This window comes from Canis lupus, chromosome 4 (genome assembly GCF_011100685.1).
Source record: "Canis lupus familiaris isolate Mischka breed German Shepherd chromosome 4, alternate assembly UU_Cfam_GSD_1.0, whole genome shotgun sequence".
NCBI classification, from domain to species: Eukaryota; Metazoa; Chordata; class Mammalia; order Carnivora; family Canidae; genus Canis; species Canis lupus.
In genome coordinates, this window is record NC_049225.1 from 73,514,126 (window position 1) to 73,539,855 (window position 25,730).

At 40.5% G+C, this 25,730-nt stretch overlaps 1 protein-coding gene across 3 annotated transcripts in view; it reads left to right on the top strand.

The window, feature by feature from the left end:
- CAPSL (calcyphosine like) overlaps positions 1-15,641 on the top strand; it is a 34,592-nt gene extending 18,951 nt beyond the window's left edge. For 2 of the 3 annotated variants that reach the window (XM_038535325.1, XM_038535326.1), the window contains exons 3-6: positions 2,582-2,759; positions 3,043-3,252; positions 8,184-8,287; positions 15,056-15,641. In XM_038535325.1, the coding sequence (XP_038391253.1) occupies positions 2,582-2,759; positions 3,043-3,252; positions 8,184-8,285 (490 nt within the window). In that variant the 3' untranslated portion in view covers positions 8,286-8,287; positions 15,056-15,641. The remainder of the gene's footprint in view (positions 1-2,581; positions 2,760-3,042; positions 3,253-8,183; positions 8,288-15,055) is intronic. The other variant, XM_038535327.1, reaches the window with a different exon arrangement.
- Positions 15,642-25,730: the final 10,089 nt, after the last annotated feature.

Consider the following 25,730-nt stretch of genomic DNA (forward strand, 5'->3'; position numbering starts at 1 on the left):
GGTGTGTGTGTCAGAAGCACAGGGCGCCACAGCAGGGGCATCCAGCCTCACGTGTGGAGGTTATAGACGCCTTCTCTTCCTGTGAGGTACTTCCTGAGCATCGGGGATGTCACAACTGCAGTCTCAAATTCTCAGACTAAGGCCAGTGCTGTCAGAAGCCCAGGCTGTGGCCAAGTGGTCACAGTCTAGTGGGAGGACTAGCCCACTTCCCTTCAATATGGTATCACCCCAACCTCCACCCTCCACCTCTTTCTTCCTGCACCCATATCATTGACCTTGGTGTGAAGCCCGCAGGAACACTGCCCAATCTCCCACTCATTGACATGCTCAGCTGAGTCCTTCTTACTGCCTATGCCCCCACCTCCCACACCAATCCCTGCCAGCCCTTCCCCTGTGAGCCAGCCTATTGGCTCTTTCTTGGCCTTTTGCTCCCATGTGCCCTCTGCCTCTGTCCAATTTATTGGTTTTGCTCTTCCCTCAGTCTCTCCTCAACTCAAGTGGAAGCTGCCCCCTTCTGTTCTCCTCATGATTAGATGGGGATTATGGTTTTTTGGGCCCCCAGAAGTAAAGCACCATTTTCATCACCTCATGTTAAGGATGCATACTGTCACCATGACTTATCATTACTGAAGTTGACCTTGATGACCTGGCCGAGTCAGTGTTTGTCTGACTTCTCCAATGTAAAGTTACTGTTCCTCCCTCTTTCTGTATTGTACTATTTGGAAGGAAGTCTCTATGCAGAGCCACACTTTGGAGTGGGGAGGATGCTTCCCTCCTTGAGGGCAGAGAGTATGTGCATGACTTATTTGGAATACTTCTGTTAGAGTAATTTGTTTTTTCCGAATAATATTTATTTATTTATTTATTTAATCATTTATTTAAACCAATATAGATTAATAGGTATTTAGTTTATACTTTGGGTTACAATTCAGCACTATTTTATATCTGAAATTATTGAAATTTGGGTCTTGGAAGCTCTTTCAATTGGCTCCTGTGTCCCTCTGATGTATCCCCATCAAGGTAGTTTTGTTTGCTTTGTCTGGAGCACTTCCTTACTGTCTGGTATAAGATATTCCGAGCTTATCTTCCATATTTCATGCCCCAGTCCTAGAAGCAGACATTTCTCCAAGAAGCCCCATTCCTTTTATTGAAGAATTTTGTTAGAAACCAAGATTGAGGCTCTAGACGTGCTTGTTACTGGGGTGTTACTTCTAGGTTCTCTTAGCTGACAGAACAAGAAAATATATGTGTGTGTGTATATGTACAAATCTGTAGAGATTTTTGTATGTAATCATCTGTGTTTATATGAAGCTAAACATAAATTCATACTAATGTCTCCAATTCTAGCCCATTACTACATCATGCATTAGACCATTCCAGCCTCCTCCCCTGGTGTATCTAAATTTCCAATTCAACAATGATAAACTTAGCTTCCACCATCTGCCACCTATTTACTTAATTGTTCCATTCCAGTATACCTTATAGCATAGCAGAATTGTTAACTCAAATCTCCATGGGAATGTCTTTATCAACTAGGGTCCAGTGCTTATGTGCAGTTCCTTTTGCCTTTTTTTTCAAAGATTTATTTATTCATGAGAGACTCAGAGAGAGAGAGAGAGAATGAGAGAGAGAGAGAGAGAGAGAGAGAGGCAGAGACACAAGCAGAGGAAGAAGCAGGCTCCATGCAGGGAGCCTGATGTGGGACTCGATCGTGGGTCTCCAGGATCACGCCCTGGGCTGAAGGCAGTGCTAAACTGCTGAGCCACTCAGGGATCCCTCCTTTTGCCTTTAATCCCTATGGACTCTACTCATTTCCACAGTTACTTAAGTCAGCATACCCCACCCCCACCTTCAGTGAGATTGTTTCAAACTTTTGTAATACAGTTAGGTTCTCTTTTCACTATCTGCATTCTTTCCTGGGATCCCCTGACCTCCTAAATAATTTTTTAAAAAATTTGTACACATTAAGGTTTACTCTTTGTACTATCAAGTTCTAGGGGCACTAGCGAGTGCATAGGATCATGTATCCACCATTATATAATTGCACAGAATAGTTTCACTGCCCTAAACACTGTGGTCCCCCTATTGTCTTCTCCCCTTCCCCTTGTCTATTTTTTTTTTATTTTATTTTTTTATGATAGTCACACAGAGAGAGAGAAAGAGGCAGAGACACAGGCAGAGGGAGAAGCAGGCTCCATGCACCGGGAGCCCGACGTGGGATTCGATCCCGGGTCTCCAGGATCGTGCCCTGGGCCAAAGGCAGGCGCCAAACCGCTGCGCCACCCAGGGATCCCCCCTTGTCTATTAATTATCTCCACAGCTTTGACTTTTTCAGGATGTCATAGAATTAGGATCACATAGTACATTTCCTTTTACGAGAATGAATGCTGGGAAGAGGCTCTCCAATTTTGGGAGGAGGGTACAGAACAGAATTCAGGGCATCCGTATTTTACTTTGAAAAACCTTAAGAGTGGTTTATTTTTAAATCTTAATCCTTACACCTTGTTCTCTTCTTTCTTTCTTTCTTTCTTTCTTTCTTTCTTTCTTTCTTTCTTTGGGGTGTGTGTGTATTTTTCTTTAGAATGTTTCGAATTATGGATGACAATAACAACCGAACCCTTGATTTCAAAGAATTTGTGAAAGGGCTAAATGATTATGCTGTGGTCATGGAAAAGCAAGAGGCAGAAGAACTCTTCCGGAGGTTTGATAAAGATGGAAACGGAACAATAGACTTCAACGAATTCCTTCTCACGTTAAGAGTAAGTGGCCTCATGAATCACTGTATCTGCTGAGTTTGGCTTTCACATGGTTGGGGTTGGCTATTTTGAGGTTTTGTTTTCAGAAGTTGTCAGTGCACTGTGGAGGAGATGGGAAGGAGATTGATAACAGGTTTAGGGACTTTCTGAAGTAATTGTCATGCACGTTGTTTAACGGCACGCAAACCATGTCATACAACCGAGAGGAATCAGGTATTTCGTGACGTATGATACAAAGCAATCTCCTTTGTGTTGTCTACGTATGTGTTTTTTTCTATTTACCTAGCCTCCAATGTCTAGAGCCAGAAAAGAGGTGATTATGCAAGCTTTTAGGAAGTTAGACAAGACTGGAGATGGCGTTATAACCATTGAAGATCTTCGTGAGGTGTATAATGTGAAACACCACCCTAAGTACCAAAATGGAGAATGGACAGAGGAACAAGTATTCAGGAAATTTCTGGATAACTTTGATTCACCCTACGATAAAGATGGATTGGTAAGTAAAAGAGCTTAACTTAAGTGGAATTCCTTCTCTCAAATTTGTAATTGTAATTACGAAATAGGTCCAAAGCCTTAAAAAATACGTGTAACATATTCCTTATAAATAGAAGTAAAATATTTCCTGTAGAGACTGTCTGGAAAGTTGGGAGAGAAAGTGATAAGATATGTGTGTGTGCACATATATTGGTAAGGGATCCGCATACAGCTAAATACCCATCATCTGGAGAATGAGGTATTTTGATTTATTGCTCCAATTCACGGTTACCATACTTACCACACTTGACCAGCCACATTCCGAACTAGACTACTACAAAACCTATTTAACTTCAAAATGAAACCATAATTTAATTTTTTTTGGAACATGATTCAAAAGGTATTTCAGGATGTGGCAGTGCTTTTCACACTCATCCTTACAACATCATTTATCCTCACACTTTACTATGTAGGAGTCCCATTTAAGGGAGGCTTTCAGTAAAGGGAATGCCGGGTAACAGAATTTACTTTGATTTCATCTTTACTGGGCTTTGAGATCAACTTGCATTTCTAAACTACAGTGAGCTTAAAAACACAAGCAACCACTCCACCCCCATTAACTGGTATCTTCAAGTTACAAACCCATAGCTTGGTAAGGTGAGGAATTATACCTCTGCAACTGTGTCCAAGCTAAGATGACAGTGCCATTTGTCTTTTTCTTTTTTCTTTTTTTTTTTTTAAGATTTTATTTATTTATTTTAGAGAGGGGGAGACAGAGAGCACAAGAGAGCACAAGCATGAGTGGGGGAGCAGGTGGGGAGAGGGAGAGGGAGAAGCAGGTTCCCCACTGAGGGGGGAGCCTGATGAGGGACTTGATCCCAGGACCCTGGGATCATGACCTGAGTCGAAGGCAGAGCCCAAGTGACTGAGCCACCCAGGCACCCCTTCTGTCTCTTATCAACAGCCATAAGTGGACATTTGAATTCAGCCCCAGTTCTGCTGGTAGGTGTCTTTGGAAGCTCTGATGATGGGGTAGGGAGCATTCTTCTCAGCTGACAGAGCAGCCGAACTCTGGGGAGGGTTCCTCCCAACCCCTGCCTCACACAGGAAGGAGTAGTGAGCAGGAAGAGAAGATGGCAATGATAGGAACAGGAAACAAGGCTTCCCCTTCTGAAGGGAGTTTCCCCCAACTTTTTCGATGAAACTTCATGCTAAGTCTTATTAGCACAGGGTCAGGGGACTAGGAAGGTGACCTTTTTTTCCTTCCTGCTGACATTTTCCCACTGGGGACAGAGAAATACCCTTCATTTTAGTGAAGGGATTAGAAGTGGATGAAAAGAAAGGGAGGTGGGCGGTACCTCAATTCTGTAGGGCAGCCTAATGCTTAGGGACAGAAATAACAGAATCGAACCATATGTTTTCTTCCAACATTGCTGGCTTTTGATCTCTGCAATGGCAGTGGAAAAATAGTCAACTGCCATTTCCCCAAATTAGCCCACCTCCACATGAGATCCCTGGGTGTGCTTGCCTTCTCTCTGCAGGTGGTTCCTTCTCCTCGTTGCCAGGGGAAACCTCAGCTGCCCTTTGCTCTAACCCAAGTCAAAGTGGCCGGTTGTTATGATTCAGCTGATTTAAAGTTCCCACCGCTGTCCCTTTCAACATTTATTTTAACAAGCCACCTTAAGTTCTCAAATGCTCATAAAGATCCTTAGGGTTTTTAGCAGTTATAGTGTTTGATACTACCCGAGTATCACAGACCCTGTGCGAATACCCAGCTGACTGTTCCTGCTCATTATCTGGAGTATGTACTGCTGGCTGTACTGAAGAACTTCAGAATCTATTTGTGGGTGGAGATGGAGGATTTGCAGTTTTAGTAAAAGTGCCCTAGATAATTCTTATTCACATTCATATTTGAGATCCTTGTCCCTGAAAGATTCAGAAGTGCCTATTTTTAATCACTACATATGATACGTATAATATCATGCACAAGAATCTCATGTGACATAATTATGGATCTGGATCATTTATTGAGTACTTATCTACAGGGTATTGTGTTAAGGGACATCATGAAAATGTTTCTGAAAAATGATGTGTGATTCAGACTTTTGCACACCGAGTCATATTTTAAATGCACAAGGTAACTGTTGATGTAAACAAACTCCACGGCAAATTTTTTTATGAAGAGAACAATTAGTTCTTAATTTATCTTTTCCAAATTGAGTTGTCTTATACATTAAGATTTCTTATAGTGAAGCATAGCTATGTTTGAAGCCAGTGCACTCATTTATGGTTAAAAATATATAGTGGATATCCAAGTAGGACAGAATTCAGAAAAAGGCAAGAAATTCATCATACTCCCCAGCTAAGGATGGTGCTTAAATTTGTGGACTTTTAATAATGTAGGCTAAGCTCTCAAGTAGTCATAAAGGCTCCTGGGGTTTACAGCAGCCATGGATTTGGATGTAACGGATCCCATCCTAATAATCCCCACATCCTGCTCTCAGAGCAGCCTGTGCACCAGAAGCCATGTGGATGGAGGTATGAAAGCAACCAAATAATGTGTGAAGTGAACCTTCCTCATTCAAGTTCTTTTTTTTTTTTTTTAAGATTTATCTATTTGAGAGGGAGGGGGAGAGAGAGAGAGAGAGAGAGAGAGCATGAGCATGGGAAGGGGCACAGGCAGAGAGAGAGAAAATCTCAAGCAGACTCCTTGCTGATCAGACCTGAGCCAAAACCAAGAGTTGGGCACAAAACCTACTGAGCCACCCAGCCTCCTGCCTTTCTATCCCTAAACTCCACCCTAGTTGAGTGAGACTTTCACTTTTTGTTTAATATATAGATTTGAAAATTTTCATTTATATATGTTATCTTACAACCACAAATATATTTTAAAAATCTCTCAGAAGTAGATTAGCCTTTGAGAGAATATGGGTCTTGTTGTCTTATCTATCTCATGTAGATGTTTTTAATAATTAAAATTATTTTAAATATGCTACCGAGTGTATATAAATGATCTCAAACTTATTTTATGATTTTTTAAAAAATCAATCTTAAACAGAGTAAAAGGTGCTGTACTCTGTATCATGACTCAAATATTTCCATTGCTTCCACCTACAACCTTCTCCATTATATAACAAATATTCTATTAACTAGGAGTAGCACAGTCTAGAGGCTGACCAAGAGCAGGGGTGTGCACTTTCTCACTTTTTACTAAATGTCCAACAAAATAATTAAGTAGTCATAGTTATTATTACTGAAAAGTAATTTACTATGATGAGGGCAAGTGTGGGGAAATCATAGGGTTTGTGATTCAGGCGATTCTCAGTGTAAGTTGAGTCTCGGGAAATAAGCAGACACCTCATCCAATAATAACTGATGGCCTTTTCTGAAATGATCAAACATATTAGCTCTAAAGTCTGGTTTTATGTAACCTGGCTTCCAGATGAGGTTGAATGCTGGATAACAGGGGAATGCAATGGAGGACGTGAGTAAAGAAATTGAAGAAAGGAGAACATTAGTGGTATTTTAATTTTAATAAAAACTATGCACATATTTCTTTCTACTTCTAGACCCCTGGAAAGCCCAACTTACCTCTTAGTTCTGTCCAATGACTTTCTTCCCTCTGCATTTTACTATTTTGGGGTTGTGTGGGGAGTAGGTAAGGGAGAGAAATAGGGATCCTGTGACTTTTTTTCTCTGTTCACTTAAAATTGCAGCACAAAAGGCAAATGGGTCACTCAGCTTGTGTGATTCTTAGAAGATGTAGGTAGGCACTCCGTGGGAGAGGGGTTTTGAATTATTGATGAGTTTCACTTTTTGTGATGTTTTTAATCCCTTGTGACGCTTAAGATTGAAGGCTCACTAGAGAACAATAAATTTCCTAAACAGCCATCATTATTTGCATCTGTGTCCTCCCATGTAAGCCGGGCTGTACTTTCAGTTAAATTGATTGGTCACAGAGCTCAGTCAAACAGGAAGGCTGTTCTTTCCCTGAGTCACTTAAGTATGTCAGCCAGTATGGTTGAAATGCAGTGTACATATTGCCTATACCTCTTAAAAAATTAGATTGAGGGGCGCCTGGGTAGCTCAGTTGGGTTAAGGGTCTGCCTTCAGCTCAGGTCATGATCTCCAGGCCCTGAGATGGAGCCCTGCATCAGCAACCAGCTCAGCGGGGAGTCTGTCTCCCCTTCTCTTTCTGCCCCTCCCCCAGCTCATGCTCTCCCTCTCTCTCTCTCTCTTGCTCTCAAATAGATAAATAAAGTCTTAAAAAAATAAGATTGAGAACTTCTGTTTCTTCTTTCTAGAAGGAAAGTCATATAAAATTCTAGCCTAGATAAACACAAATTGATATTCCAAAAGACAGTTACAGGCACAGGATGGAGAGAGGACCCAGGGTGGTGTGGGGAGACATGGAGAAGGGGGGTGCCTTTTTTTTCCTTCTCACTTTCTGCCTTGAAGTAAGTTCTATCTTTGAAAAGAATGAAGCCAAAGAGTATTTAACTAGAAATCTGTTTCTTTATCCACAGGACAGAATTCCACTTCCTGAAACGTTGCTTGCCCGGACTCTAGGACCTGTGGCGCTATATCTGACATGTCACAGAAAGCCCGTACTAACTACCACCAAAGAAACTTGTTTCTTATTCTGAGTTTCAGTCTCACATTTCCGAACAGAATATGGGCTCCTGCTGTAGAGAAAGGCGAGAACCTATATCTCACTTTCCATTTAGGTTGGTCTGGAAATTTTCGAGACTTTCTACCCATGTTCCCGTCCTGCTACCCCTCACGGTCATCCTCAGTGTGATTGTTTCCTCTTGTCTGAGATCTTATTCTTGATCTGTGTCACTAAAAAGCCTTGACCAAAGTTTCCCTCCCATTTACAGGTACTGGAGATGGGCCTCTGCTGAAATGCTGGGAAGCAAAGTTTTGTTTTTGTTTCTGACTTTTTCACTGCAGGTGACCCCTGAGGAGTTTATGAACTACTATGCAGGAGTGAGCGCGTCCATTGACACGGATGTGTATTTCATTGTCATGATGAGAACTGCCTGGAAGCTCTAAATGTAGGACCCGGGGACCAGGGCCTTGGGTACAGCTACGTGGCTCCAAATGATTAAACATCAGCCCCAAACCGGGATCACATTTGATTTAATGTTCATCCCAGTGTGTCTTTTATGTCGACACATGCTGCATTTTCTAGGGCAGAAATGACACTATGTAGTTAACTGTGACTTCACTTCTGTGAAGCTTTTTCCTTAGCTCTGATAGAGGAATTAAATTAAAATAAGATTCAAAAAGATCCTAAAGCCAGGCTCTAGGGTACATACACATGTCCAATAAACATGGGTGCCCATTAATAAAAGTTTGAATATTTAATTACAATATCCACCCATGTACCCACAGGGTGCATCTTCACTTCCTTTTAGATGGCCCATTTCTAGGTAAGAGAATTCACCTGTTTTTATAACGGACTGTAAATTGTTAAGTGCATCAGTTCCAAATTGGGGACCAGAAGAGAACCACACATTAGCCTCAATTTTTATACCTGAGTCTTGAGTTTCTCTGCCAGTGGTTTAGGGAAGCCTCAGTTTGGCGAATAGATTTAGAATGACATTTTTGGGTCATCTAAAGTTTCTGTGAGAGAGGAGGCTATTTCCTTGAGCAGTAGAGCTAGGACCATCCTAGTGGTTAAAGTTTGAGGCTGGGCTGTGCTCTCAGATTTTATGTGGGTGAGTGAGCAGACCGTATCAACAAACCTTTGTCCGGTGGAATGTTCATCTCCCCGCTCCCTGCCATGAGTCAATAATGTTGATATTCCCACCAGTACAAGGGGGTGAGGTATGACATAGACAAGGATCGCAGGCCTACTCCAAAGAGGGTTTTCCATCTTATACTTCATGGCCCAGAGCATTCTCCTTCCAGTTCTAAGCTTTAGCTTCATATTGTCAATGTGAGAATCCCCAGGAATGGCTTCCAAGCAAAGGCAGCCACAGCTACTAGCAAATAGATATTGAAACCACCACTGCCCCTCTGTGTGTTCTGTGTCTGGGGCCAGAGGTCAAAGCACAGGGACCAGCCTCTTGGCTATGCTGCTGGAGGTAATGACCACCTGCTTTGTTCCTCAAGGACAGTCCTTTTTGCCACCTCTGTCCCTAGCTGCAGTCATTCCCTCATTTGGAGACATGGATTGGGATAATAGTCCACTTTAAAATCCCATGTATAGAAGTGGCTCTGGGTTTATGGTCAAACTCACTTGCCGTATTTTGTACCAAAACACTTGTTTACTTTTTATCTCACAGACTTGGAAGTGGAGATCAAGATACACATTGATTTACAATTTGTTAAAGCAGGTGTTTCCAGATGAGAATTGTAGCAGCTTGTTTGTCGTCAAGAAGCTAATCTCCCACTTATTCTGATAACAGGCTGGACAAGTGACCTTTTTCTTGAGGATGGGAGCAACCCCAAATTATGGGAATCTAGCTTTTCAGAAACTAATTGCACACGTATGGTTTTCCCATGACTTTATTATCTAGGCATATATAAAGATGAGCAGGCCAAAAGATGCCAAGTGTTATGAAGAAATATATAGAAATGAGGTAGAAATCCAGAAATGATTATGATGGAATGTATAGGGAAAATATCCATGTTTTCTGTAATCTACACCTTTGCAGATTATGGCAAAGGAGAGGTTCTAGTTTTCTGACATGATTTCAAGCTCACTGCTCTAGATAGATCTGTGTCTTTGATTTTGGGAATGACTCATGCCTCTGCTTAACTGGGGCCATAGTGTTAGCATGTGATTCTGAACAAGGACTAGGTTGTAGCTATCAGCTTCGTCTTCCCCAGTTGTACTTTTGCTTCCTGTCTAATTGGGGCACAGCTATCAGATTTCAGATAACCTATACCTTAGAGTGTATTTGGCCACATTTGGTTGTCTCTCTTCCATCAGGTCAGGTTCTGGGCCCACAAGCAAGGATTCCACCAAGGTCTACCCCCCAGCCCCAGCGGGGAGTGCTCCACTCCTATTCTGAGTCTTATCTGTGATTTCTGACCTAGTCAGGACTCACTCATTAGAGAAATAAAGTCATTTAAGAAAAATCATCCACTAACAACACTTTTCTGGATGTATTTTCTGTTTATTTAACTTACGCAATTTAAATATTACTCCATTTGCAATTAAAAGGTAAATACTAAGGTCAGAAGATAAAACACAATAAAATATCCTCAATCCTTAGGATTCCTACCTGGACCCCAGATAGGAAGTAAACAGACAAGCCGAAGAGAAGAGGATGAGCTTGGCAGCTTTTCATGAAACAGAAACAGTGTACGTAAAAATTCTGAGAATCAGGATTGGCCAGAGTAAGCCACCAATATCGGTACTGAATCTGGGTTCTAACTCCCCCGAAAGGCAAACGTAGGCAAGAACAGAGGTCTGCCCCTAACCAGCTTCTTCAAGGACTGGTTCCCATCCTGCCTGAATTCCATTCAGAGTGCAAGTGAGTAATCTAAGAAGCATTGGTGTTGTAGCCTGAGTCTGTACGGCTGATTTTCATAGACATTCAAACCTCGATAGGAGTTTTTCCCAGACCCAAATGGCACTCTGGAGGATGCTGCATGGCTTTTTGTGGTTTGGTGGCAGCATGGAGTAGTGCTTCATACCCTCATAGCAGCTTCTTGAGGCAGAGCTGGGTCCCCACCAGGTAAGCTACAGATTAGCTTTGTCACATTACAGTTTTAGGTTAAATATATCCCTTCACTAAATATTTATTGAGTCACTGCTGTGTGTCCTGCTCTACTCTGGGCTGTGGGGACACAAGGAAAGGGCAAGGATAAATGTAAATAAAACCACTGGTTTTGAAACCCAACTAACAGCCCAACTGTTAAGAGATTGGAGAGGAGGGGAAGCCTCGGCACTGAAGCCAGGATAGTTAGGGCCCTTTCTTTGGCAACGTGTTGCAGAACCATGTGGTAAATTTAATGAACGTAGACAATCTATCAAGGCACTGCCAGGAAAATACCCCTCTATTCTTGGAGGCAGATCATTGTGTCAGCCGTTCCCTTCTCTTGGCCAGTGTGGACTGCCTTACTGAGCCATGAGCGTACAAGTAGGTAATGATTCAACCCTCTGTAGGCAACTGACAGATGCAATTTGTTCTGCTGATGTTTAATCAAGTGGAGAGATGATATTAACCAAATACGTATTCTTGGCTGGTATGTGGGCGTCCTTCTGCTCCTTCTTCATGAAATTCTGCTAACACCCTCCGAGTGGTATACCTTTCTGGATTTATGAACAACTCTCTGGGGCAGAGAATGAAAAACCCCACTAATTCAAATTTCTCAGATCAGTCAACAAACTCGCTTTCCTGGAAATTATAGGCTGTACTTGTAAATTAAGAGTGTGTTGAAAGAAGCAGCAAAGTTGCAAATTTTAGAAATGCTTATGATTCAGGGGAAAACAAAGGTGCCGAGGATCTGATAGATGGTCATAGAATGTTATCTTCACGTAACCGATCCTTTGGAAAGCCAGTGTTTCTAAGAGTGGTTCTACTCCTCCAAGTCGCTGATGTGGAAACTCCGTAACCTTGATAGAGATAGCTAGTTCTTTCCACATCATAAAAAAACCTCACTAAATGAATCCCCTAAAATTATGTCTTATAAAACAGATGACGGGTGAAATCTGTTGAAAGAAACATAAACAAATGATTGATGGGGGTTCTGAGAACACTGCTGTGTGAGAAGAGTTCTCTTGCCACCTCAGTTGGTGCGGTGAGAAGCTTGTGGTGAAGCAGCTCTTCCTCTCTGAGAATAGCATGACCTTCTTGTTTTATTTTCACACCTGCTTCGCCAAAGCCAGTATCTTCCCTCAGCAGAATAGAGTGGAAGGTGCTCTTTAGGAGTGAAACTCACCGAGAATATGAACCACCGACCAGTAGCTGAGGTTTTGATAATGGACCTTGCAACTACCAGAAAGGTATATTGTATCAGGGAAAGAAAATCTCAAAATGTACTGGCCTACTTTCTTTTGTTCTAGATTCTTCTTACTCTTCACAAATGGAATTTATTCGTTTATGATTTCTCTGGAGTATGATACAAATTCTAACAGCCATTGAACATGGTTGATGCAATTTCTGCTTCACCAAAGTTCTTGTGAGCACCATGGGTTTCCTGTTCCCACTCTCCTCCCAACATGGGCACAAGTGGCGCACAGCTCAGATGTGCATGGGTTGGACCCATTATGCTGCCCATGTAACTGTCATTCACCTCCAGTTTTGTTCTGCATAAGAACCCATAAAAAATTTAAGTCACAACCCTGTGACTCAGAGCTCAAGCACCCGAAATTTTGAGGCAAGATCTGAGTATGTAGTTTGTAATCCTGTCATGAAAGACTTGAGTAACTTTTTCTTTATAAACCTTAACACTTGGCACTCAGACACTGGTATTGATTCTGGGAACATCTTCATCTTAAACTTGAAAGGTTGGAGTTGCTGGTCTCCTAGAAACACTCGGGGCACATGCAGAACTGATGCCAGTCAGTGCTCTCAGAGAGCCTTAGAACAGAAAAAGGAACCTGTAATTGAGGGAAAATGACAGATGGCAGAGTGGCTTGTTCTTGCCGGGGTGATAGTGAGCCTCAGAGTGCTTCCACCTTGATGCTATAAAGTGCAGCGCAGATGCAAGGCATTACCAAATGTCAGGCATTGCCTTATTTTTTTTGTTTCCAAGGGGACTGCAGAATAAACTCTGTTCCACAGATTTCATTAGGCCTAAAATCTCATTTAGCAATATCATTCAACATCCATTTATTTAAGATTATCTTTTTTTTAAGATTATCTTTGAAGCTGCACAGTAGATACAGTAAATTACCAATAATTTCAGCTCCACTAATTGAGCTCACTCAGATAGGGTTTGAGTGAAAATTTATTTCTGTTTCATCTGTACTAAAAAGAATCATTGTTAAGCAAGTCTGTATAGAAAGATTATAAGAGCTGTGCCTGCTTATGTTCATATATGTTTTACAGATACTTGGAAATATCTATTTACACATAAATGTCATTACTATGGTAGTCATAAAAAGTTCCCACATATCTGAAAACAGTCCTAGGCCAGTTGCTCGGTGGCAATACTTTATTTACCTAACGTGACACAAACTATTTTCTAGATAGTGAGGAGTTCCTCTAAGTAAAGCCTATCCTGATAGTATCCTTAGTAGAAATTGAAGTTGAAAAGCAATGTTTTATAAATCAGAATTTCTATGACATTTATGATATTAATCTTAAAATATTTGGTTAATAAGCTGTACATGCTTATAGTGGTAAGTGCTTTCGAGCAAAAACTTGTCATAATGGCCATAGTTAGGATATGACTTCAAGGGACCAGAAACTGATAAATTTTTGAGCTACAATGTTAGAAACAGTTTAATATCTAATGCCAACTTTGTCTTTTTATCACTGCATCATACTGTGCCTTGCCATTAACATGATTCTGATTTAGTAACATTTCTCCAATTGAAGGCTTGACACATTAACAACTCTTATACTAAAAGAGTTCATCTAGCTTTTGTTTCTGTTTTAAAGTCTTTCCAAAACATTTTTCTTCTTAATAGCTAACATATTAGATATTAGATATTAGATATCATGCTTCTTTAAAAGTTTACTTCCTAGATGGTGCTTTTGGATCATTTAAAAATGTTACTTGGGTGACATTTCATTTGCAGGTGATGAAATTTCTTCTTTGAAAATGAGAAGGCCCTGCTCAAATTGTACTTGCTCATGCTTTTAAGAGGACAAAATGTAACTTACCCCCCTAAAATTATTGTGACAGCCAAGAATGAGAGTTTGAAAATTTGATGTTAATATTCCTTTTCCTGCAGGGTTGGATCACTCTCATCTAGCAGGCCAAGCAAGTTCCCACAATACCCAGCCTCTGAGTGGTACCCCTAGGACTGTGGGGAATAGGACAACTCTGTGTGGCTGGTATTAAGGATTGGGGGAGGTTAAGAGGAAGGAGAGAGAAATGGAACTTAGGGGCTGATTTCTGCTCTTTTAATTTCGTTGCCCATTATAGGATGCACAGGGCCAATTATGAAATACTAACACATATCCTGACCAAATTGAGAAGTTTGTCTTTTAGCACCTCCCATATGGCTAGTGCCTTCCATCTTGCTATTGAATCCCAGGCATTGTGGATTCTGGGGTGCCCAAGAATCCTGGGAAATGCCCCATCCTCTAGTTCTATCCTTATTTATGTGATTGGTCTAAACTTTCTTTCCTTAAAGAGCTTTGTATCTGTGCATGCATGCTATAAATTTCTCTATTGTAAAGAATTAGTGATAATCACAAGTATGATCACATGAAGTATGCTCTAGAGTAGCACTGTCCCATAGAACCTCCTGGAATGGTGGAAATGCTCTACATCTGTGCTCTCCAAGATGTCAGCCACTAGCCACAGATGGCTATGGAGCAACTGAAATATGTTAGTGCAACTGAGAAATTCAATTTTTCATTATGTTTAATTTTAACAAATTTAAATTTAAAAAGCCATATGTGACTAGTGGCTACTGTATTGGATAGCACAGTTCTAAAAATTTTTATCTTAATGCAAAAAATGATAGCCAGTAGGCAGGTGGGTCTTTGGCAGACCTTGCAGACACCCCACCTCAGAGGAGAAAGGTGAGCCAGCTTCCCTGGTCCCCAGTTACCTGACTGCTTGACTGCTTGTGGCAAATCAGACTGCATAGAAAATATTTCAGGGAGAAGGTAAAATGCTCTATTATGTCTCACATATTTTGACACCATCTCCTTTTTTTTCCCCTTGCCTTTTATCCCCCTCAGGTTTCAAAAGAAGAATTTTTGAACTATTATGCTGGTGTTAGTGCTTCTATTGACACCGATGCCTATTTCATTTTAATGATGACAAAATCCTGGAGATTATGAATTTCTGTCTATTAATTCTTTTGGAAATCGGAGACTCTCAGAGAGTGGAATGACTTTGAAAGAAGTCCAGTGCTATAGATTTTTGACAAGGTGTAAACTAAAGTTTCTGAAAGATCTAGGGTTTTAAAAGCAATAGATCTTCAGTCACCTTACTTAATGGCCTGGGACATATTCATTTGCTTAAATGCCTGAGGATATATTTTTAAATCAGAAAGAAAGGAAGAACTGAAGGAAGAAAGGAAGCCATGAAGTGAGATTGGAAAGTCGTTCTTAGGTGAAATAATGTACCCCTTGTTATAGTCGTTTCTCTCACAGGGGTAAATGTAGGTGTTTCCCCACACCTTTACTTATTCTGTCTTTGGAGTCTTTAGCAGGAGGTGATGATGAAAAGATTGGGGGATCATCTGATTGTGTAATGTTTCCGAGCTTACTTATTTTAATGTGTTTCTTGGCGAATACAAATAAAATTTATTTTATTCTGAAATCTAATGGCCTTCCCCCCCACCCCCATCTTCATACTTTAATCTACAGATATAAAGTCAGCAAATGCCCACACATGCATGAACAGGGGACATGAGTGATTTTGGTGACGAAAGCAAAGTGAGTCCAGTTGGCCTCCTTGGTGGAAGGCTGGGCTTTTATGGAGTGAGTTCACTTCCTGGATCAACCTATTAGGATGAAAAGCAGTGTGCAGGGAAATCGAAGTGCCCATGAGAATTCTTGGAGGTTTTTTGGAACTTTAGGGTATATTGATGAGGAAGACTTTGAAACTGTTTTGAGAATTTGCCTTTGGAACCCACTTTTAGGCTCCTCCACAAGGAAGGTAATACCAGGTTTCCTGACCATTTAATAATATCTGCTTCACAGGAAACAAAAATGGCCGGGAGCCGACTACACATAAAACCACAGACGTTTATCTTGGAAAAGATGAAGAAATGAGGTGGGAGAGGAGATGAAAGACTGAGCTGGGCTTCTCAAACTTTGATGAGCCCCCAAATCACTGAAAGATCTTGTTAAAATGCTAATTCTGATTCAGAATTCAGGAGTGGATTTAGCCTTTCTAACAAGCTTCCCTGTGATGTTGATGCCTCTGGTCTTGATCTGTGATCTCTGGTCTTCCCTGTGATGTTGATCCCTCTGATGCCTCTGGTCTGGTAACACGGCCAGTAGCAAGGGTTAGAGATACCAGCGTGAATATTTCCAGTGATTTTGGTTTATCCAAAATTTGATTTTGGCCATCTCTAGTTGGCCATCATAATTTGTGAGGTTTAGTTGCTGAACCATCCTCTCCTTGCCCATCAAGTCCTGAAAATACAAAGGAGGCACCAAGAATATGTATGTGCTTCCCAGGCTCGTGTAGGAGAGAAATAGGACTCCCAAGACATCTTATATGGAGGCATTTTGATTGGAGCATTTCTCACGGCCAAGGGCTGTAGCCTTCCAGCCTCGAGGATCTGATTGTGTCAGCCCATTGAGAGTAGGTTCCTCTTTTAAGACAGACCTATGTTGAGCAAGCTCATAGCAACTGATGCTACAACTGGCATACCATCTACTATGGAGAATGCAATTCTCACATTTGCTGAGGTCAGATCAGAGAACCTTCTCTGTGTTTGAGGATGGGAGAGAGTGACAATTAGCTCCTGGTTCAGTTGCTTTTAGCAGTTTATTCTCAGGTGCCATAAGCAGGGCAGAGGACAAATAAATCACATGTTAGGGCAATGTTTGCTGTAAACAAACTCTAAAATTTACAAAAGCTCATACAATAGGTATTTATTTTTTCATTCATGAAATAGTATTATGTATCAGCTGTTTATAGTCAGTGAACAGCTTTCTCTAGGTGGTGATTCTGGGTTACAGGATTCCTACATTTTGTGGTTCTGCTGTTTTCCAGGGCTCTGTAGTCACTGATATCCAGTGCTTGTTGGGGAAGAGTGTGTAGAGAAGGCTGAAGAATTTTCTGAAAAACTATGGCCTGGAAGGAAGACACATTTCTGCTTGTATTTTGTTTGAGGATGACTGGTCACATGATTATCTCTAAGTGCAAGGGAGGCTGGGAAGTGTAGTCTTAGGAAATCTTCCTAATCTAACACGGGGAGGGTACAAATTTTAGTGGACCACTAACCATCTCTGCCACTTAAAATAGCAGTTCTCATTGCCTTATATTTTCTTTCTTTTTTTAAAAAAAATATTTATTTGAGAGAGAGAAAGCAAGCCGGTGAGAGAAAACATGAATAGAGCAGAGGGAGAGGGAGAAGCAGACACCCCACTGACCCGGGCAGCCCGATGTGGGCCTCGATCCCAGGACTCTGGGATCATGACCTGAGCCAAAGACAATTAACCCACTGAGCCAGTGCCCCTGACTTCCATTTTCTTGAGGAGGTATGCTTGGTGGTCTTTTTAACCCATGTGAAGTAAGATATTTGCCAGATTGGAGAAGTATAGAGCTGAAGTCTTTCTATCCTTAGCCATGTTAGCAACTAAGAAAACAACTTCTCAACAATATCAGATAATGATTCCCCACCTAGCCAGTCTTGTCAATTGGGCCTTATGGCCCTATTCCAGATCTTGAAATTCATGCTACACTAATACTGAGGCAACTCATCCTGTATCTGCCTCTATGGTATAGAAGCTAGGAGTTTTTCATTTATGTCCACACAGGAGTTTTCTGTGGGGAGTTGTAGCTATGTCCTGTCTCACATACCGGAACCAAGTTATTCATGTTAGTGAATGAGAAAATTTTTGCCCTAGAGGCAGATCTTTCATTGGAAACTTAATTATAGAGTTATTTGGTCACTGGAATAAGAACAAAGGACATAGGGACGCCTGGGTGGCTCAACGGTTGGGTGCCTGCCTTTGGCTCAGGTCATGATACCGGGATCCGGAATTGAGTCCCACATCAGGCTCTTGGTGAGGAGCCTGCTTCTCCCTCTGCCTATGTCTCTGCCTCTCTCTCTCAGTCTGTGTCTCTATTGAATACATAAATAAATCTTAAAAAAAAAAGAACAAAGGGCATGAAGATTAGAATATTTAATGAAATTAGGCTGACGGTTTATTGCATTCATCTTGCCAGTGAGACCATAACATTCTTTTTACAAGAGTCCCTGGAGGGAAATAACAGAGATTCCCTCTCTGACCTCTCTCTTTCTCAGTGCTTCATAGTTGATGACTCATAGAAGGGACACTTTTCGCTTTAGATATGTTAATTAGACATGTCTATGAAATCACTCAGGATCTAGCCGGCCTCACCCATTTGAGGGTGATGTTTGTCTCTGTAGGGTACCTTTTATATACCTCTATTCTAATTAATTTTGTAAAAAATCTCACAGTAAAGATAGCATTGCTTTGAGGCCTATCTTATTTCCATGTTATTTGGAGTGTACCTTACTACAGTTCCAGTGAAGTGACCACAGACATCAAATACTTTTTTGTTTCATATTGGTGGGAGAAATTAAATCAGAAGAGGACAATATTATCTCAAAATAATTCAGCAGAATAACTAATCATCCTAATTTAATAAATTATGGGAAGATTTCAAGTTTGCAAGTGTTGTGTACTGACAACGTGGACTATTATTACAAATAGAAATTATAGGGGATCCCTGGGTGGCGCAGCGGTTTGGCGCCTGCCTTTGGCCCGGGGCGCGATCCTGGAGACCCGGGATCGAATCCCACATCGGGCTTCCGGTGCATGGAGCCTGCTTCTCCCTCTGCCTATGTCTCTGCCTCTCTCTCTTTCTCTCTCTGTGACTATCATAAATAAATAAAAATTAAAAAAAAAAAGAAATTATAGGAAAAGATTTTAGAATCAAGTAGAGTTAAAAATCAGAACATCATTAAGATCTTAGCTTTAAAATATAATGCCAGCCACTAAAAATGGGAAGCAGGGAGACCTTACTTTCTTTGGTTGCAAGAGACCAGATAGTAGACATTTGTACATGTTTCTCATGTTCACTTGAAATCAGCAGATCCAAAATAAAGTTCGTTACTCCTTTCCCTGCCCTCCATTAACCCCACCCCAAGTTCTACTTACAATGAGCATGCTTCTGTGTCTTCAGCTATATGAGCAAGAAATCCAAGGATCTTTTTCCCTCTCTTGCCAAGAAATGGTTAAGAGTACAAATTCCAGAGCCAGCTTGCTTGGTTTAAAATCTGACTCTGCTTTGTCGAATATTGGTGATGTGGATGGAACTGGAAGGTATTATGCTGAGTAAAGTAAGTCAATTGGAGAAGGACAGTCATATGGTTTCACTCATATGGGGAATATAAGAAATAGTGAAAGGGATTAAAAGGGAAAAGAGGGAAAATGAGTGGGAAAAATTAGAGAGGATGACAAAACATGAGAGACTCCTAACTCTGGGAAACAAACAAAGGGTAGTGGAAGGGGAGGCGGGCAGGGGGATGGGGTAACTGGGTGATGGGCATTGAGGGGGGCACTTGATGGGATGAGCACTGGGCGTTATACCATATGTTGGAAAATAGAACTACAATAAAAAAAAAATCTGACTCCGCGTGGCTTACTAACTGTATAACCTTAGGAAAATGACTTGACCTCTCACACCTCAGTTCTTCATCTGTTAAATGGAGATAATAGTAACTATACTATAGGGTGAGGGTTAAATGGGTTACAGAAAGCACTTAGAACCTTAGCTAGTGCTAAATGAGCTCTGTACAAGGGTTTGCCATTATTTCACATCACTTTCTAGAGTCAGCTGATTTTTTTTGTGTCCCTTCTCTCCTTCCCCACTGTATACATTGAGTTCCTCTTACCTCAAATACAGATATGATCTCCTGGTAAGTCTGTGCCTATAGTCTTATACGTTTTCCTCCACGCTTCATGCTAATACTAGGATGATTTTTCCTAAGCCTCAGGTTCACCTACATAACTTCATTTCTTAAAGACATTCAGTAACTCCCCAAGCCCATTTAAGAGTTCAGACATAGGGATACCTGGGTGGCTCAGTAGTTGAGCCTTTGGTTCAGGTCGTGATTCTGGGGTCCTGGGATTGAGCCTGGCATCGGGCTCCCCGGAGGGAGCCTGCTTCTTTCTCTGCCTGTGTCTCTGCCTCTCTCTGTGTCTCTCATGAATAAAGAAATAAAATATTGAAGAAAAAGAGTTCAGACATATGGTGTGGCATTTAAGACCTCCATAATTTGTCCTGACATATATATTCCCAAATGTCTCTCCCATCACATCCTTCATATTTTCCATGCTTTGGTATACAAGTGTGTTCTAATAAAGAATTCATCTGGTCTTTGTCCCAGGTTCCTGGTGGAGAGCTTCTAAAATTCTTGGAAATTTCTGAATGATTAAAGTGTCCTGGTGATACTAACAAGGTGACCCAGGGTGAACAGCTAGACTTGGGAGTGGGGGAGGCTGCTCACCAGAAAGCTGTACCACATGATGAGACAATTGGAGCTTTGGGCCAGGCCATCTCTGAGAAGGGGAGGGGTTCTGGAGATTGAGTTCAGTTTCATGGACAATGATTTCAAGCATGCCCACATACTGAACCTCATTAAAAACTCTCAACATTGAGTCTCAGTGGCACTTCCTGGTTGGTGAAAATATCGATGCACTAGGAGGGTGACATGCCTTGATTCCAGAAGACGAGAAGAGAGCACTCTGCATTTCTTCTCAGAATTTGCCCTACACGTGTCTTTTTCTGGCTAGTCCTCCTGATTTGCATTCTTTACAATGAAATTCACACACACACACACACACACACACACACACGCATGCACACATGCACACACGCTCACACATACTATTGAATCTGTTTCTCTGGAGAACCCTGACTAACACAGAAGTGTGAGTGGCCCTGAAGTAAGAAGTAAACATCTGAAATAAGAGCATTCTTGTTGGGGACTCTCCCCTAAAAGTTTGGGAGCCTTCAAACTCTGGGTGGTTAGTGCCAGAACTGAATTGCAGTATATCCAGTTGGGATTGAAACAGCATAACAAGCTAAGTGATTATTTGCTATACTGACTCCTATTTCAAGGCCTAATTCAAAAGTTAAAGCCTTTACAAAGCTTTCCATGATCTTCCAACAAGATTGGCTTCCTCTTTCAATATTCTATTTCTCTTTCATTGAGTATATGTATATTTTTATATCACAGACTACCAGTCAGATGTATAAGAAATATTACTTTATTTTCTCCAGCAGACATTCAGATTGGAACATATACCCCATTGAAGCTGCCTGGCAGGAAGTGTAGTTTAAGTCTTTCCTGGGACCTCCACCAAGGTTGTTCTATAGTTGTTCTTATTTTAATTTAAGATTTATTTATTTATTTATTTGATAAAGAGAGAGAATGTGAGCAGGAGGGGCATAAGGTGAAGGAGAAAAAAAATCTCAAGCAAACTCCACGCTGAATGCCCAGCGTGACACCAAGCTTGATCCCACCACCCAAGAGATCACAACCTGAGCTGAAACCAACTTAAGCTTAACCAGCTGAGCCACCCAGGTACCCCTTGTTCTGTGGTTCTTAGATGTGGCATGCAGGGGAAGGGAAGGGTATAACCTCAGTTCATATAGGCCATCCTTGATACATCTATTGTCCCTCTTTTTAAGTTCTCTTTAAGTCCATAGAATCATGGCAGCTTCTCTACCATACTTGGGAAATGACAGTTTTGAGAAGTTACCGATAGGGTAGATGAAAAGCTCACTTTTCAGAAATCTGTGGCTATCTAGGTGAGAAATCCAATAGGCAGTTGAGTGTTCATTCATTCAACCAACAAGTATTTATTGAGCAAATACTCAGTACTACCAGTAAGTACTGTCTCAGGTGCTGAAGATTTAACCTTGAATGAAAGACATATGATATATTTACTCATGGAAGTTCAGCTTAGTAGACATGATTCTAAAACTCAGAGTATAGGTCTGGATGGACAGGAAAATCTTGAAGGTGGAGAGCCAATAAATGTAATGAAAATAGCAAAGGTACAGGAGATATCATATGACTGAAGGGGCAAAGTTCTGGAGTGGGAGGGAAGGGTGGAGTAAAGAACAGTAATGGTTGATTTGGTCTTCTACTGATAGAAGGGCATCTTATTCTTTGAGAGAAGAGTTGGTAGGGATTTGTGGGCATTTGGGAGTTTGTTAATAAAAATAGGAAGGGAAGAAAATGTCATGGCCTGGTTTTCTCCATGTAAAGGCAAAAACACCGGCTGGGAATGAGAAAGGCTGAGGTTTAATGGGAGGACTTGGAGAAGTGGAGGTTTGGCAGGAGTCATGGAAAGCATTGAGGGGAAGCACCAATGAAGGAAAGCACCAGTAAAGGAAAGTAAAAATTTATATGGACACCTTTTGGCAGGATTCTGAGATTTTCAATGGGACAGTATAACAGGGTAAAGAAGAGATGCAAACTGTAGAGACATGTCCTATTGAAAAAGAACTTTACCTATCTCCATTTTGATCTCAGTCTATAATTTCTAACTATTTAAGTCCTTTTTTCCAACTTATCTCTTAACTCAGGCAAAAGATCTGGCAGGCAAAGATTTCCATGATGGGAACCAAAACCACTCCCTCAAGCAGTAACAATTACCTGGATGCTAGGAAGACCCTGCATGATTGACCCCAGAGCAATGATTGATCTGACCTTTACTGCTCACCTAAACGTACCCACAACTTTTGTCCCACATTTTCCTTATATAAACCTAGAAGTATTTTCAGCACTTTGGAGACAGCCTTGGGCCACTATTCCTCTGTCTTCCTAGTGTTGGCCTTGCTGAAATAAATTCTTTTGTTTCACTACCAGTCATCTCTCTGCCTTTGGATATTGTAAGAGGTGAATGGCTGAACCTGTTCTGTTTTGGACCCCTGGAACCAAGCGCTCTCGCACCCTTGGGCTCCCATTACAGTTTCATCTTGTTCCATAGCATCTATCACTGCAATTTGCACACAAGAGGTGCTTGATGAACTGTGGTGGAATTCAGAAATTATTTAAAAGATGGGAGAATAGGGAATCTTGAAGTTCACTGTTGTGTCACCCATAACACAGGGAAGAAATCAGACTATGATTGTAGAACAGCAGACTCTCACCTTTTATTAAGTCAATATCAATGTTATCCTAGAAAAATAAACTTTGTACAAAAAATAGAAGTTTTAATTCCAAATAATAATTATATTGAGAAACATTAGATTCTTTTATTTTTATTATAATAATAAAGTGTATACACTCCCTCCCAAAAAGAAAAGAAGACAAAAATGGTAATTGAAAAGTCTCTTATTTTTATATTCCCATCTATCATTTTATTCTTCTCCTTAATAATAATAAAACATTTTGGATCTTTGTCTTCCAGAGTTTTTTCTAAGCATATTCTAACTCTAATACTCTGTCTCTCTCTATATATATATTTAGAAAAGATAATTTGGGGTACCTGGGTGGCTCAGTTGGTTAAGTGTCTGACTTTTGGTCTCAGCTCAGGTCATGATCTCAGGGTCTGGAAATTGAGCCCTGTGTCGGTATCCATGCTTAGCGAAGAGTCTGCTTGAGATTCTCTCTCCTTTTGCCTTTCCTCTAGCTAGTGCTCTCTCTCTCACTATTTTTCTCTATAAAATCAATCAATAAATCCATCTTTAAAAAAAATGTTTTGTAGTAGACACTTTTGTTTGCTTCTCTAATATACTTTATTTCATTCCTCTCACCCTTGTTTTGGCTAGGTACTCATCTCATCCCCAGGTCCAAAGAGTGAACCATTTTCAAGCCAGTTCGTGTATGGCATTCTCTAGTGACTGTCCTTGGTCCAGGGATGCATACATGACTAGCTGGGTCAATCATGCCAAAGGGAAAAAAAATTAAATGCCATGCTTAGGAGGGAAGTGTGTGTGTGTGTTTTCTCCCACCTGACAGTTCATGTGAGAAATGGCTACATTCATTGCTATTAGATTAAGGGATCAATGAATATTGAAATCCTTCAATTTCCCAATCATTTTTCTTTTCCCAAAGATTCCCCGTACAGTATAGACAAAAGCCATTTCTTTAAGGGATGGAGAGAAGGTATCTGTGCCTACTGCTGTATGGATGGGACAGGAGAACTTTCTCAGATAGGGACATTTGTGTTGTCCTATAAATGTGGCTTCCTATCTGTCTTCAGATCTGACTGAAGGAGGTGCCTTAGTGGCTCAACTCTTTACCCCTTTCCTATCCACATGCTTTACCTCATGTTTCAGACTTCCCACACAAGAGAAAGTATTTCTTCACTCTTTGAGCCTAGCCTTGGCCATTTGACCTGTTTGGCCAATAAGATGAGGTGCAAGTGACAGGTGTGCCAGTTCTGGGCTTAAGCCTCAGAAAGTCATTGTGTTTCTGTTTGTTCTCTTGTGTCTCTACTATGAAAAGAATAGACCTGAGTAGCCTGTTAGTCTCAAGAAAAAGGCAATTCACAGATCATTGTGTTCCCATTTGAACCCAGCATAAGTCAGCTGACTTCCATTCTGTTGCCAATGCTGGAGTCATCCCAGCTGATACTAGTAGAACCACCCAGTGGAACACAACCTGGGTCATTCAACTCCCACACAATGGACAATTTGTGACAATAAATGATGTTTAAATTACCAATATTCTAAATTTTACATACTCAAATGTATCACTCTTTTTTAATGGCTTCTGGGTTTTGTGCCTTTTTTTAGAAATGCTTTTCATATCCAAAGAGTATAAAATGATTTGCCCAAGTCTTCCAGCAAATTTGTTTTCATTTTAAAAATCGTATCTTTGATCTATGTTGATTTATTTTAGAAGTCAGTTAGTACTTCACTCTTTATCTACAAGTGGCTAGTGTATTGTTCTAACCTCTATTAAGTAATCTACCTTTTCTTCACTAATTAATGAAATTTTTGTAAGTACACTGATCTGGACACATAGGTTTTCTAATCTATTCATTGATTGTCAAAAAAAAAAAGAAGAAGAAAAGGAAAAAAAGAAAATCTGAGGATATCTATAATTTCTAGGCAAGTCATTTTACAGCTTTTTGCACTGATAATTATAATTTTGTCATTTCTAAATGTATAATGAACATAGTTTATATTGCGTTTTAAAAATGAGCAAATGTCAAAATCACTCATATAGTTAGTCTTGTCTCAATTCTTTTCTTCTCCAGAATTGTGCAGGTGCTTCTTAAACACATATTTTTCAACATGATATTTAGAACTATAGTGTATGTATATATGTAAATGATATGTAAGGCTACACATCACTTATTAAATATGATTATTTCTGAGCAATGGAATTAGAGAATGAGATCTTTTACTTGTTTCATCATACATGTCTGTCTTTCTTGAATTTGAAGGAACAAATATTAGTTTCTTATTAAATATTCAATGAAGATTTTTTTCCCTTTTAAGGAGATTTTATTTTATTTTATTTTTTTAATAATAAATTTATTTTTTATTGGTGTTCTATTTGCCAACATACAGAATAGCACCCAGTGCTCATCCCGTCAAGTGCCCCCCTCAATGAAGATTTAAAGAAATAATTCAACATATGGAAATATTATAATCAAAGACCTTAATAAAGTTGTTATGTCTCTTAGTGTATTTTTTGCTTGATCCTTTTGAGTTTTCTAGATATGCAATCAT